The sequence below is a fragment of the Anoplopoma fimbria genome, chromosome 10 (genome assembly GCF_027596085.1).
Source record: "Anoplopoma fimbria isolate UVic2021 breed Golden Eagle Sablefish chromosome 10, Afim_UVic_2022, whole genome shotgun sequence".
NCBI lineage: Eukaryota > Metazoa > Chordata > Actinopteri > Perciformes > Anoplopomatidae > Anoplopoma > Anoplopoma fimbria.
In genome coordinates this window covers 22,243,076-22,257,659 of record NC_072458.1, presented here as the reverse complement: position 1 = coordinate 22,257,659, position 14,584 = coordinate 22,243,076, and the positions used below count along the sequence as shown (strand labels likewise).

The 14,584-nt window shown below is 40.2% G+C and overlaps 1 protein-coding gene across 1 annotated transcript; it reads right to left on the bottom strand.

The window, feature by feature from the left end:
* Positions 1-1,763: 1,763 nt before the first annotated feature.
* On the bottom strand, positions 1,764-14,584 carry iffo1a (intermediate filament family orphan 1a). Its single transcript, XM_054605544.1, has 9 exons — positions 13,659-14,584; positions 6,729-6,789; positions 5,980-6,075; positions 5,638-5,778; positions 5,366-5,553; positions 5,087-5,204; positions 3,505-3,606; positions 2,741-2,871; positions 1,764-1,902 (listed from the first exon to the last, which is right to left on the bottom strand). The coding sequence occupies exons 1-9, from the start codon at positions 14,582-14,584 to the stop codon at positions 1,764-1,766; spliced, it is 1,902 nt and encodes a 633-aa protein (XP_054461519.1).

Sequence of the window (14,584 nt, the reverse complement as noted above, 5' to 3'; positions counted from 1 at the left end):
GAAAAAAAGACAAGTTGAACTATCAGTTATTTAATCAACTGACAGAAAATTCATTAGCAATATTTTTTGATAATTGATAAATTGTAATTTTTAAGCAAAAAAGGCCGTAAATTTCACCGGTTCCAGCTTCTCAAACATGTATATTTTCTTCATATTTTAGATAGAATAGAAAATAATTGCAGGATTAATCAGTGAGAATAATAATTAATTACAGCCCTTCATCTGTCCTTTTATAGGTCACATTTCTACAAGATAATCGATTTCATTTAACTCGCTCACAAACCAAATTAACTTTGAGATTTCAATGGAAGTGCACCAACTTGCACACATGGAAAATTTGGATGGAAGTGTCTAATTATATTATTTATAACCCAAAGTGCTGGAGACCGTGTGGGAGACAGGAAGCCCAGAATAATAAAATATTTACGTTCAGAAATGCACAAAACAATAAAAGGCATTTTCAATTAAAAGTTTAGCACTTTTAATTTAGGAACTTTCATTCAGGGCACTTCAACTAATATTTATTTGGAGTTCTGATATCTGCTTATAACACAGTAGAAGAATGGAGATATAGTTAAGAGTACACATAACAGAAAAGATTACCTTTTAACTTAACCTACAAATAAACAGATTTACTAAGTTATAGTCAAAAAGAATATGGTTTTAAGTAGGACAGTCACACTAACTATAGAGTTAATGAATTTAAAGATCCTTTGTTTTGTTACTGTATTATCTCCCAACATGTTAATGAACATATTTGTTGTTATACATTCTGAAAAGAGGGTTTTATTTAGTTATTGAAATAGTTATGAAAATGAAAGACATGCTGTTCTCTGTAAGTGCAAGATTATTTCTTCGTACTCAGTTTGGCAGAAAATAAACCAACTTCAGGACAGTTCTCTTGACTGACTTTCGCTCCTGTTTCTACCAGAGAAGGTGTCATATTTGTCAGTTTAAGGCAAGTTGGGCTTTGACAGTTGGAGATCTGTCAAATGTGAACTTTCGGTGAAATAGTGACTTTACCTTCAGTAGGGCAATCGGGTAATTAAACTTTTAGGAATTACATTTCTGCAATATTTACATTTTAAAGATGCAGCACACGACAGGATTAAACACAATCAAAAAACAAGCATTCTATAATAATAATGAATAAGTTAAACTGTTCATACATGTAACACTCTTGACCACTTCAACGAGCAGTTTGTGTGCAAACTTTTTCTCTTTGTGCGTTTCTGACTCTCCGTGCACCTGCAGCTGAAAGGGATAAATACAGAAACTGTGCAAACAATCAGCTGCTGCTCAACAGCAAGATCAGTGTGCAAAATAAAATGGGTCCTTTTTAATCTCTGTCATTAGAATGTTTTTAAAAAGGGCCATTTTGTTCGGTTTGACCTTCACTGAGGTGCAGTTACGGCTGATAACCACAGGAGGGCAGCAGTTAAACAAGTGAAGATTACTGCCATTTTTATTATTCATTCTTTAAGCTTTGCAAGCAAATTCCGGTTTTTAGTGGAAGTTTGTTTAATTATACAGATTAAATCCACCTTTTTGCTCAAATATACCTGCTGTCAGGTTGACGTCCAGTAAAACGGACCAAACATTATCAGACTAGGTGCTTTTAGAGAAGCTTAAATATAAAAAAAATGGCATTTTACATCTGCTGGTTTTAGAATAATGTCTAACAAAAAAACCACAGAGACATTGGAGGAAGAGAAGAGTTGATCGGTGTGACATTATTTACCAGCAGTGTGTTGAAGTGTGTGTTAAGGTTTCCTCCAGGTCAGAGGAGGGATGGCGGCGTTGGCGTCGCAGTACGAGACGCCCTCACACTCAGCAGGAAGAGCTGGCTGCTGCTTCTCCTCGCCATCGGTGTCGTCTACAGGGATGAGTGGGGGCGACTTCCTGTAGAGAGAGGATGAAGAGAATGTATCACTCTGCAAGAGCAGAAAGCTGAAGTTTTTCTCTATAACCTCCTTTTGTTTGTGCCTCTCATTTCATTCATTCATGTCACTAAGAAACTGTTTTCCTGAAACTAAATCCCTGATCTGTGAAAAACATTGACTTTGTTGACAAAACATTCTCAGCACATGGTTCATTCAGTGGGTTTTGATTTTATCACAACAAAGCCAAAGTATCAAGCTCAATAACTACATTTAAATTTCATTTTTTACCCAAACATGGTTAAGAAATCTTTAGAGAGCTAAGTAGGATATTGTGATATGATCAAAAACCTCTAGAACAGCTACTCAATCAAGAAGGAACTTACACTTTTGGTTTGAATGCATCTTAAAAAGAGTCATGTAACCATATGGATAAAAAAACTCTACATAGAGTATATATAAGACATTTTTAACACGTTAACCAACTCTCTTTTTGTTACTCTCCTTATTTGTATAATGAGCCAAAAATGTAAAAAAAACATGTCAGTTTTCTATATTGTTTACTCAACCTTTTCTAATTCATTAAAAGTATTTGTCCGTTATGTAAATGGAAGCTTTCAGTCTAGTAAAATGTCACAGCATTTATTTTTGTCAGATGCCACAGATGTGCCATAAATCCTTATATGCCCATATACATTAATGTTTTCTTTCTATACGGGTACAAAAAGAATCGAATGCCGGTATCAAAATGACCATACAGTTTAATTTAAATACGTCTCACAATCACAACAACATTTACCTCCTTTAACCCTCTAATCAGGGGTCATTTATGGCAGTTTGTTGGATTCCGTGTGCGTTACCTGTCTCCGCTCTGCGTGATGAGTCTTCTGCAGGTCTCCATCTGGACGTCCAGTCCTCTTTTCATGGAACACATCTCCATGTACTCGTGCAGGTGACGGTTCATGTCGCTCTTCGCTGTGGCCAGATCCAGCTGACCAGAACAGAAAACACAAACTCATTAACGTTACTGACTCCATTACCTCTAATTACTCCAATTAATACTGCTAGAGAGTTTCTATTTTAGGCGTCTCTGCTGCAGGAAGTCCCATTCAATTTCCCATAAACAATATTCCATGACTCACAGTTTGAGTGCTTCTATAGGAAGCAACATGAAACCCCCACGGTTGAATCATCAGTTCAAAAGATTAAGAACTGCATTAAAAACATCTGCTTCTTTGATTAAAAAGTTGAAGCTACAAAGTAGACGCTAACTACGACTCCCAAGGTGCATTTCAACAAGAAACATCCGCTCACAAACTGCAACATTAATCAATTCACTTTTAAACTGTAAAGCCGTGTTTTGTTTCTCAACTTTTAACAACGAGCTCCTGCTCTGATACATGTGTATGACTGGCCTCTTCTCCATGGCAACAGCAGCAGAGGCTCATGGGTAATATAGTATTAAGAATTGGCTGCCGTGCCAAAATGATGGATGGATAAAAATATAAAGAAAAACTGTTGTTCTGATAAAAACAACCTCAACTTTAACTACCGTACAACTGTCGTGGAAACCAGTTTTTGACTTTACTGGTGTTTGTTTGTCTCCGTTATGTAACACACTCACCTCTATCTGGTCGATGGTCTCCTGGTATTCCTTCTCTCTGGATTTGAACAGACACTCGGTGTCTTTAATCACCTCCTCGATGGACTCCTCCTGCTGCTGCAGCTGGATACAAACAGCGTATTTGGGGAAAAGACAGAATTATAAACCTGAAAAATACATCAGAATAATGGAAACACTACATTATGGACTAATAAACTACACCTTCCTGAAGAGATGGAGATCTGAGGAGTCAACATGTGTAAACATAAAACCTGTGTGAGTTCACCCCTGGTGTGTAAAGTATTTTTAATCTGTGTTGATTCCTTTCAGCTCGTCACTAAGCAGGTCGTTAGCCTCTCTGGATTATTTAGTTAAAAACAGCTCACAGGTCAGCGGGATTGAGTCGGGCCGTCTCCAGTCTGTAATGAGGACTCTGGAAGGTACAATGACTCCTGTTTATTCAGTGAGGGCTTCTCTATGAGACAGCGCTCACATTCTGAAGGCAGCTTCTGTTTCATCTACTGTGGCTTTGACTCCTCAGTATGGGTTTTTTGGGGGTTATTTCTTATTGAGGATTGTTCTTTCTACTACTACTTTATTTAAATCATTTTCCACTTTGAAAAGTTCTTAGATTTACTGAAGAAAAACACTGCATCCCACAGGGTTTTATCACAAAAGGCAGCCAGGAATCATATATATGCTACAATGAGGGTCAATAAGACTTATGGGCTTGTGAAATAAGTTATGAAATCGCCTTTTGTAGATCTGAAAAAACTGCACGATAAATTAAAGATTGTGAATGTGTAGAAAAGATTTGTAGGAGAATATTTCATGTTGAATTACTACTAAAATATGTGCCCAAATTATATGAAATGTGAGCTAAATGAGGTTATGGAAAGATTGAGAAAAAATGCTTTTTTGGACATCTGAGCACAGATTCAAAGCAGAAAACTGTATGAAATTATCCACACTGAGGTACACACACACACACACACACACACACACACACACACACACACACACACACACACACACACACACACACACACACACACACACACACACACGTTAAAGTTACATGTGCAAATGGTGACATATGTTTTCTAATTTAAATCTGTACTAATGTTTCAAATGTGCTTTCCTCAGTCTTTGTGTAACGGTTTCTATACTTTGTACACACTTTTTTGGGGTAAATTCTCTTTTTTTGTTATAAAAGTCATTAAGTTCAATTAAAGCAGCCGTCTGATGTGTTTAATCAGATGAAGTGATGAAATACAGCTACAGAATAAGTAATAAAATACTTTAAAAGAAACAATTATTAAACATTAGTCGAGTAAGTGATTAATGAGTCGACAGAAAGTCTGTTTTTCTTCATTTTATATAAAATATGTTTGGCTTTTTGACACAAGACATTTTTTAAACGTCGCCTTGGGCCCCAAAAATAATCTTTAGATGAATTGATATTGAAGATACGCATTAGTAGAAGCCCCATATGTTACTCAAACATGACAGGTTTGTGAGTATGAGTCATTTATATAGAGATATCTCAAGGATAATTAAAACGAGCATTTGAATAATTGCAATTAAATGTGTGTTTACGTACCTCTCCCTGTGTTTCCACTCCCAGAGGATATCCAGGAAAATCTTCCCAGAGCAGAAGAGTTTCCTCCGTTTCCTCCCAGGCCAGACTGTCACAGTCATCCTCAAACTCACACTCCCTCCTGAACACACACACACACACACACACACACACACACACACACACACACACACACACACACACACACACACACACACACACACACACACACACACACATTAGACATATGGACGTCACGGTGTAACATCAGTGTGTTTCAACATGTTTGGCCAAAACACCCACAGCTGGTTCAGCATCTTCTGCATCTGCTCGTTGATCTGATTGGCCGACGTGCTGCACGACTCCTCGTCCTTAGCCCCGCCCCCCTCGCTCTCGGACACGCTCGTCTCGTCTCCATCTCCGCCCTTCGCCGACTGCCCACTCTGTTTTCTGGCCCGGCCGTTCAGGGTGGAGGGGGGCGTGGCCACCTGCTGGAGGGAGAGGTGTTTATTTAAAAAAAATAAAAGGAGGACGATTCGTCGAGAACATCTTTATTTAAATAAGCACAAACACACCTGGAACATCTGGATCATGTCCTCACAGTTCCTCTGCTGGGCGACGTCACAGAGGCGGGCGGTGATGTCGATGCGGCGGCAGATGTCCATGTCCACCTTCATGGCCTTCTCCTGGATCTTACTGTCCAGATCTGACAGGTTCTGATGGAGATAGAAAAGATTCTTATTAAACACTCGCACCTTTCTTCTACATCCCAAGGACACAGTAAACACTTTGCCAGCATAGCTTTAATTATTTTTATTAATGCTTGTGGAAAAAAATGAAAAACTCCAGATTCAGTTTGATTTTCTGAATCTTTTGGTTACTTTTTAAAAGACAAAGGCAGCTCATAAGAGACTCACGTTGCTGACGAGTCCTTTAAAGAGGACGAGTTCGGCCTTCAGCTGCTTCACCCTCAGAGCCAGCTCATCCTGACACACCTCGCTCTCCTGCAGGTCCTGCAAAAACACACACACACAATGTATGAGGTTACAGCCTAAATATATAGATTGGATAATAACTGAAGACTCAGCTGAAGCACAGACTCCTGATTGCATTCATCAAATGAATATTTGGAGGAGTTCATTACACATGCTTAGGAATTGACTATTTGTGGCGGGCATATTGCAGGACAGAGCGCAGGACTCCTGTAGGACGAGGACTCTCAATGAGGCTTGGTGCTCAAACATAGTCAAACTTGATGGACAATGTTTTCTGGATGTCGAATATTTAATGTTAAAATGCCAGCCATGTTGTCTTCCCCTTTTTTTTGCTGCTGTTTACATTCCTCCTAATGCAAATTCGAAAATGTACTTCAAGAATGAGTGTTTTTGTCCTGTTTTTCTTGTGTTGCATAATGATAATAAATGACCCTTGAATTGTATTTAGTACAATATATTTGAGAAAGAAAATGTGTTTTTTATCCTTTGGATCCTTTGTTATTTAAATAATAGCTGAGATGCGTTCAGAAGAACTAGAGAAGAAGAAGAGCTGCATTATGAAAGCGGGTGAATATGGATAGAGTTTTTTGCATCTTGAATAAATAGAAGATTTTAATGAAGTTTTGCGCTGGAGCGGTTTTTATAATAGGGCTTATTAAAGGTCACGTTACCTCCTCCAGTTCAGCCACCTTCTCCTGCAGGTCCATTCTGGCCGTGTACTCTTCCTCCCATCTACAAAACACACAGACAGTAGTAATGTTATTAACAGAGATTAATGCAGATAAATCAGCACGTTGCAGCAGAAGAACAGAATAAAATGATCACACAATACTCAGACTGTTTGTTCTTCTTTGTCTTTCTTCCTGTGTTATCTTTGGTATATAGATTGTTCAGCTGATCTCTACACCAATAGAGGATCAGGAGAGGTTGGTGAAGAGTTTCAGCCTGAGATAAGTGCAGCTTCCACATCTTCCTCTCTGCAAAACCCACGTGGTTACCCGACTGACCTACACTGTGCAGCATCAAGGCTTCTGCTAACACCAGTAGTGTTACTCAGCAGGTGTTACATAAGGAGAGATCATGCAGTGTGAATGTAGAGCACGAACAGCATGGAGAGCATGCAACAACACTCATCCAGTCTCTCTGTAGAGAGGACAGAAACAGAGAGTGGAGACACAGAGGCTGAGCTAACAGTGCAGGACTACGAGCGTTCTGAAATGCAACACATTTACTGTCTGATCGTTTGCCCTTCTACAACTTGTTTCAAACACTTTGCAACTCTTTGTGCGTCTGGCTTTTAACTAAATTGGTGCATTTTCCTCAAACACCATCAACTAATCATCTCAGCTGTTCTGGCTTCGTTCCATTTGTGCATCCTCTTTGTCCTTCGCTTTAACAATGCTCATCTGGAGCTGCTGTAGCACTGAAATGATGACATCATGTCTCTGGGGGGATGACCTCAGATCAGATTGCATCGATGTCAACAGAGATAATTTCCTAATCGAGTACACAACAAGTACACAACTAAGTCACACGTGACTCCATGCAGATCTGTGTTGTTTCTGCTGATGAACACCAGATGTGTCACATACGAGGGGCATAACATCTACATTGGGAGACGAGACACAGATGAGTCAGCAGAGACGCTAACGGTGAGTCAGCTGACGTCCTCGTTGCTCTCATCTGTTTGTCAGTCTCAACACGTTGCTCTGCAGTGAGGCTGCTGGGAGTCATTACGTTGGACTGGCTACGCAGAAGCTGGTTCATCTGTACAAACGATGATGGCATCACTGCTGGATGGTGCAAAAGCGTAGATTTGATGAGGAGATCAACACCACTCTCATGTCTGTGCATTCACTCAAATTATGGAGCTGGAGCCAGGAGGTTATTAGCTTAGTTTAGCTTAGCATAAAGACTGGAAGCAGAGGGAAACGGCTAGCCTGGCTCAGTCAAAAGTTAAAAAAATACACTTATCAACTCCTCTAAAGCTCGACAATTAAAACCCTACACCTCGTTTGTTTTTCTGTCCTCACACAGGTTTCAATCTCTACTGGCTGTAGGAAAAGATCCAACAAACAAGATGCAACTTGTTAATTAGTTAATTAGTGAGCTTTAGAGAGGTTGATAGGTGTTCTTTTTTTAATTACTTGGACACAACAAGGCTTGACGTTTCCCTCTGTTCCCTCTCTTTATGCTCAGCTAAGATAATTCCTTCCTGGCTGTAGCTTTTCATTTAGCCTTCAGACATTAGAGTGGTATCGATCTGCTCATACAAGTCTACGAGAATTCAAAAAAACTCTGCTTTAGAAAGGTTGAAGCTAACTTTCTAATCTAAACATAAGAAATAAAGAAACAAAGCTTTTATAGAATATTCCCTGCTGGTACAATCACACATCTCTGACCACAAAACAACGAAATATTCACTATTGTTGAATATTTACATTCAAATCTCTTCAACTTGATTTTTAAAGAGTACTGAAGAAGAAATCAATCTAAAAACTTCTGCTGTGTTTACTCAATTAACCAGCAGGGATGTAAAGTGTACATGAATTGGAGTTAATGGATTATAACCAGAAGTATGCTCCCTTTAATGTTACAGTAACTGGGTGGCCTCGTTGTATCTACATAAAAGATGATGATGTTGTTTTCCACTTTTATCTCTCTCGCTCTATTCCCCTCCAACACACACACACACACACACACACACACACACACACACACACACACACACACACACACACACACACACACACACACACACACACACACACACACACACACACACACTATGACTCATTGCAGCCGCTCATTGCATCTATTACGAGGCGATATTGGTAAAGCGAGAGAGATGACATTTGCGAGAAAGCATTTAAGCCTTCAGAGACAATTTAAGCGTGTATGTATAAACACCAGAGGATATAACAATATAACAATATTTTAGACAATAAAGCAACTTGACTGGCCTGCAGAGAGCCCTGAACTTAACCCCCATCCAACACCTTTGGGATGAACTTGAACATTGACAAGCAAGCTGGATCTTTATGAACAAACGTAAGTGTTGTGACTCACTAATGTGCTTGTAGCTGAATGGGAGAAATGTTCCTGCAGCCAAACCTTCCCAGAAGAGAAGATGTTGTTAATAATAATAATAATAATCTCTATTTATATGACACATTTCATACAGATTATGTAGCGCAAAGTGCTGTGCATTTAAAAAATAAATACAAATCTGAAAAAACAGAGCATGTTCCGTTTTAAGTGTAATTAAAAATGAATAAAAAAATGGCAAACATTTAACATTTAAAATGACAAATAAAAAAATAAATTATACGTATTCTTCAGATTAATGCATGTGGTTTTAGAAATCACATGGTCAATGATTGTTGTATTTTTGTACTGTATATGCTTTGGCAACATGTTTTCTTATATGCAAAAAAACAAAAATATGACAATACAGCCTCACTAAACAGAGAGCATAAGAGAAAAATAAATCCAAAGACTGCTATGTGGTTTGTGGTTTGGGGATGAACTGATGTAGTTAATGATGATGTCAGCGTTCGCCTGACGCTGCAGAGGCTCACATGGGACAGAAGAAGAGGGGGGGGTGAAACGAGGTGTGTGCAGCCAGAAGGGCAGAGATGGATGAGGAGTCAACAGGGACAGCAGCAAACGTTTAAAAGAACACAGAACAAGACAGCATAAAAATGGAGAGGGTAAAATGTGAGGAGGTGAAGATAAGCAGAGAGAGAGAGAGGAGGGAGAGACACTGAGAGGGAGGCAGAGGGTAAAAGATAAAATGGAGACAGAGAGGAGTCTGGGTGACATCACTGCTGGCGGTCACAGAACAGTGCTGCATTGCAGGTACCAGGACAAAACCCAGCTGGTGGGGAGGAGGAAGAGGAGGAGGAGGAAGAGGAAGAGTCCAAACGAAGAGGACAGTAAAGAGGGGAAGATGGGAGATCGCGTGGGAGGAAAAAAACAACAGCTCATGTTAAACTTCTCCCCAGACGATCCTCCTCCCTGCAGACAAACGTTCAGTCACAGCTGAATTAAAGCTCTTCTCCTTTAACCTTCAGTGAAGACTCGTCTCTGAAGGAGAGTTGTGATGTTGTTCCAGGAAGTAAACACGGGTCGAGCTTTAATAAAGAGCAGTGAGGTCATTTCCTCTGTGTTTCTAAAACCACGGCTGCAGCCCTGCATAGAAACACTGGTACAGCACTGGGTGGTTTAGGAATATCATAGGTTTATGTTACGGCCATTAGTTTTAATCATTTCTGAGAAATCATGTTTTTTTTCCATCATTGTAACACATTGGATAGCTTCAAATACTACAATACCCATGAGCCTTAGCTGCCACAACTATGGCGAAAAAGCCACACGCACAAATAAGAGATGAAATAGAAATAAGTCAATAAATAAGATTAAAGATGAAGCAAACTAAGAGCTGTTCACTTTAAGAATCTGACACTTCTTAGGTTTTTATGTCAACAAGATTGTACATTTGACTTTTTATTAAAGAACCTAATATTTTCTTACACAGTTAGATCTTTTGTTTTGATGAGTCAATCAGGAGGGTTTTATATCATTCAAGCCTTGAAGCGCTGCTCACTGAACATTGTTTGAAGAAAAATAATGGGACTTTGTATTGATTGAGACCTGGACGTCCCATATCAACCTCCTCACCTCCTTCACTTCACCTGAGAAGGATTTCTACTTCCCAAAGACTCACAGAATGTTGCCTTTTCATTTATTTTTTACTTTATAACATTAAAAAAAGTATGTTTTGAACCCAAAAGTAGCTCGTCATCAAATGCAGAGGAAAGGAAACAGAAAGGAAACATTTCAAAGGGAGCATTCTTCAAACTACAAACATTAGAATAAAGAGCCTCCTCACTCTCCATTAAATCAGACTCCCTGTCTGTGCTGAACTGTAGGGCTGCCACAATAAATAGCAGTCAACTATTTAATTAATCAGCAACAATTCTGATAATCAACCTGTTTGAGTAAGTTTTTATGGAAAAGAAGTTAAAAAAGTCTCTGATTCCATCTTATTTAATGTGATTTTTTCTTTACTCCTTTATGACAGTAAAGAGAATATGTTTGAGTTGTGGATAAACAAGACATTTAAGAACGTCATCTTGGGCTTTGGGAACTACTGATTGACAGATATCACCATTTCTAACTGCTTATAGACCAAACAACTGAATAATCAATACATTAATTTGACAATTAAGATAATCGTTAGTTGCAGCCCAACTTAACTGATGTACAAAATCACATTAAGAAAGCAAAATACTTCTTAATTGGAGGAAACATGTGAACCACTTCTATCTAAATCTCACTTTCACAGCCTTCAAACACACAAAATTGGATTATGGTTTAGTGCAGCATTTAAAAATGTAAACGATAAGCACAGCACCACACAGGTCAGAGTGAGTTGTCGCTGCTTCATGAATCGATGTGACTGACAGCTTGTCTTGCAGTGGCATCCTGCCTCAGCAGGCCGGAGCACAGAACAGCGAGGTCAGTAGTTTCTAGCATAAAGCAGCAGTGTGTCAGTGTACGTGTGTGAAATAGGTCAGTGCTCAAAAGAAAAAGAAGCTGCATGCCGAGCAAAACCCTTCACAGAAAGAATAGAGGTTAAAGGTCAGAAAAAAGAAAGAAACAGAAAGAAACAGAAAAGCTGCACATTTACAACTGCCTTGTTTTCATTCTGCACAAACATTTTTTTCTGAGGCTTTAATTTATGTTATATTTAAGTTACAAAGGTCACAAAAAGAAAAAAGGAACAAAGAATTCAACAACAACTGCTACTACAGGTGCAATTATGTTTTGATAGATTCCAGTGTCGTATTTATTGATCAAAGTTGTAGCGTGCAATACTTAGAAATCATCAATCATATTTTTGCATGAGCAGAAAGATTACTTTGTTTAGATAATATGCAAACACAATAAATGGGTAAAACATTACTGTGTATGCAATTTGCTGTAAAGTTCATTTAAGAAACTTACAGATGAATCAGCCTTTTTCAAGTTAATATAGTGATTTAAATAAAAGATAAATTAAGGTGTAAGGTTCTCACATTGATGCAAAAACAAATGCACTGCAAGGTTTTTATGACGTTGAGCTCTTAGTCATAGAGTTTTTAATGCACTCATGGGGTAAGTCACTTTGAATAAAATCATCTGCCAAATTAATATCACGTAATGTCAAATGAATCCTGTACAGCTTGCCATAAAGCAGCACTGCTCAGCGCTTTGCAGCACTGCACTCACTGACACAAAACAAGCAGAGACATTAAAAGGCGATGGCCACCTCAGCATAAAACGGTTTGGGGCGACAAATCCGAATCACTCAACCCGACTCAATAATCATGTTTCAGCTTTTTCCAGAGCCAGAATATATTGTGGAGAAGGAGCTAAAGCTTGGTGGTGAAGTGGAGGTGAAAAAATGTACTTTTACTGGAAAAGTGTGTATTTTGAGCATCGATTATATATAATATGAAGCATGAACTTCCTAATATACTGGCAACTGGGGATGTATGGAGAAGTGAAGCAGAGGCCTGGCTCCTCCGAGGTCTGGGATGGAGCTGGACTCTGTGTTTACATCATGATGCTCGGTGCTCAAACATCAGTCAAAATGATGGACAGTGTTTTTTCCCCCGTGTTGAATTTTTAATGTTAAGATGTCGGCAATATCATCTGCCCAGAGAATTGTTTTTGTTGCTGCTGTTTACATTCCTTATGATGCAAAAGCAACATATGCACTTCAGGATTGCACTCCTGTTTGTTTGTCGTGTGTTTGTTGTGTTGCAGATGGGCTACAGCTGCATATTGTCATGCATCTGTGTTGCATAATGACAATAAATGATCCTTTATTCCACATGACACATGACAATAAAAACACTGTGCAATAATAGTTAAAATAGTTTTTTTCTGTCTGTAAATATTATATTTCAGTTATTGTGTTTTTTCTACTGTTTTTATTGCTTATTTATAATACTTGTTTTTTTAAATTTTTTTATTTTTATCTTGTCTTTCTTACTATGTCTCTTGTGTGCACTTTACTCTCTGCTGCTGTAAGCCTGCACATTTCCCCGCTGCGGGACTAATAAAGGATTATCTTATCTTATCTTATCTTATCTTTATTCCTTAAATATAGTTTTTTTATGACAGTAATGTTTCACAAAATATATTTCTCAGATTAATGATGTCAAGCAAAGTGATTTGTTCACTTTATAACAAGGCAAATGGACTAAAAAAAGCTTTAAAACTGCATTTTGTTTATTGTGATTTTACCTTATTCTGATACCAATATAGGTCACAATATTCTTATTATTGTGACACATTATTGCCTTAAAAAGTTGCTCAACCTGACAAGAATAACCCACCATGCATCAGAACCACCATGCATCAGAACCACCATGCATCAGCACCACCATGCATCAGAACCACCATGCATCAGACCCACCATGCATCAGAACCACCATGCATCAGAACCACCATGCATCAGCACCACCATGCATCAGAACCACCATGCATCAGAACCACCATGCATCAGAACCACCATGCATCAGAACCACCATGCATCAGACCCTCACCTCCTCTTGTACTCGTCCCTCTCCCTCTTCACCTTGGCCAGCACGTTGTACAGAGCCCTGATCTCAGGTGTGATGGTGTCGATCTGGACCCCGACGCCGTCCGGCCGCGTCCAGGAGACCCCTGGCCCGGTGACGCACGACTCCCTCCCGGTGCCGAACCTGCGGGTGTGGTTGAAGGACCAGATGGACCCGGGGAGGAAGCGTGGAGGAGTCGGGGTGGTGTACTTCTCGTTGATGTTGGTGATGCTTTTGGACGGGTCTGTGGGGGTCAGAGCCGGGCTGATGGAGAAGTTGGAGTTTGAATCCGTGGAGGTGGGGTTGAAGTTGCTCCCCAGGTATTTGTTGTCAAACAGAGGAGGAGGGTTGAGGGTGGGGGAGAGGAGGCCGCCGGGCAGGTAGGCTGAGGTGTTGGCGTTGTGGAGCGGGATGAGGCCTGGTCTGGATGGGATCGGCCCAATGAACCCAGTCTGGACCCCCATGTCTTTAGTCTGCGGCCTCTGGTGGGCCTCCACCCCGCCGCTGTCCTCCACAGCCTGCTGCAGCTGCTTCTCCAACACCTTGTTCCTGCGCTCCAGCTCATGCACTTTGGCCAGAAAGCACCTGAAGCGCAGGTTGAGGGTCTTCAGGACGCAGATGTTGGAGCCCAGGTCGTTGCGCAGCGCCGTGGCCGCGGGGGGCCTGCTCAGGTGCAGGTAGGCCAGGCCCGACGGCGGGATGGAGCCCAGGTCCAGCCCGGACAGCCCCTCCGAGCCGAACCCACCCTGGTCCCCGAAGAAGTATCCAGGCTCCAGGGCGGAGGAGTCGTTCTGCATCTGGTGCTGGTGGTGCTGCTGGTGGTGCTGATGCTGCGGGGCCAGGTAGCCACTCTCTCCCAGAACCGGATTCATGCTCGAATAGGAAAATCTGAAGTGCTCGAAATCCGGCAT

Coding starts and splice junctions, on each gene's coding strand:
- iffo1a (XM_054605544.1), bottom strand. CDS start 14,584: ATGCCGGATTTCGAGCACTTCAGATTTTCCTATTCGAGCATGAATCCG. Junction 5,554..5,637: donor ACATGATCCAGATGTTCCAG/GTGTGTTTGTGC, acceptor CTCTCCCTCCAG/CAGGTGGCCACGCCCCCCTC. Junction 2,872..3,504: donor AGACCATCGACCAGATAGAG/GTGAGTGTGTTA, acceptor TGTTCTGGTCAG/CTGGATCTGGCCACAGCGAA.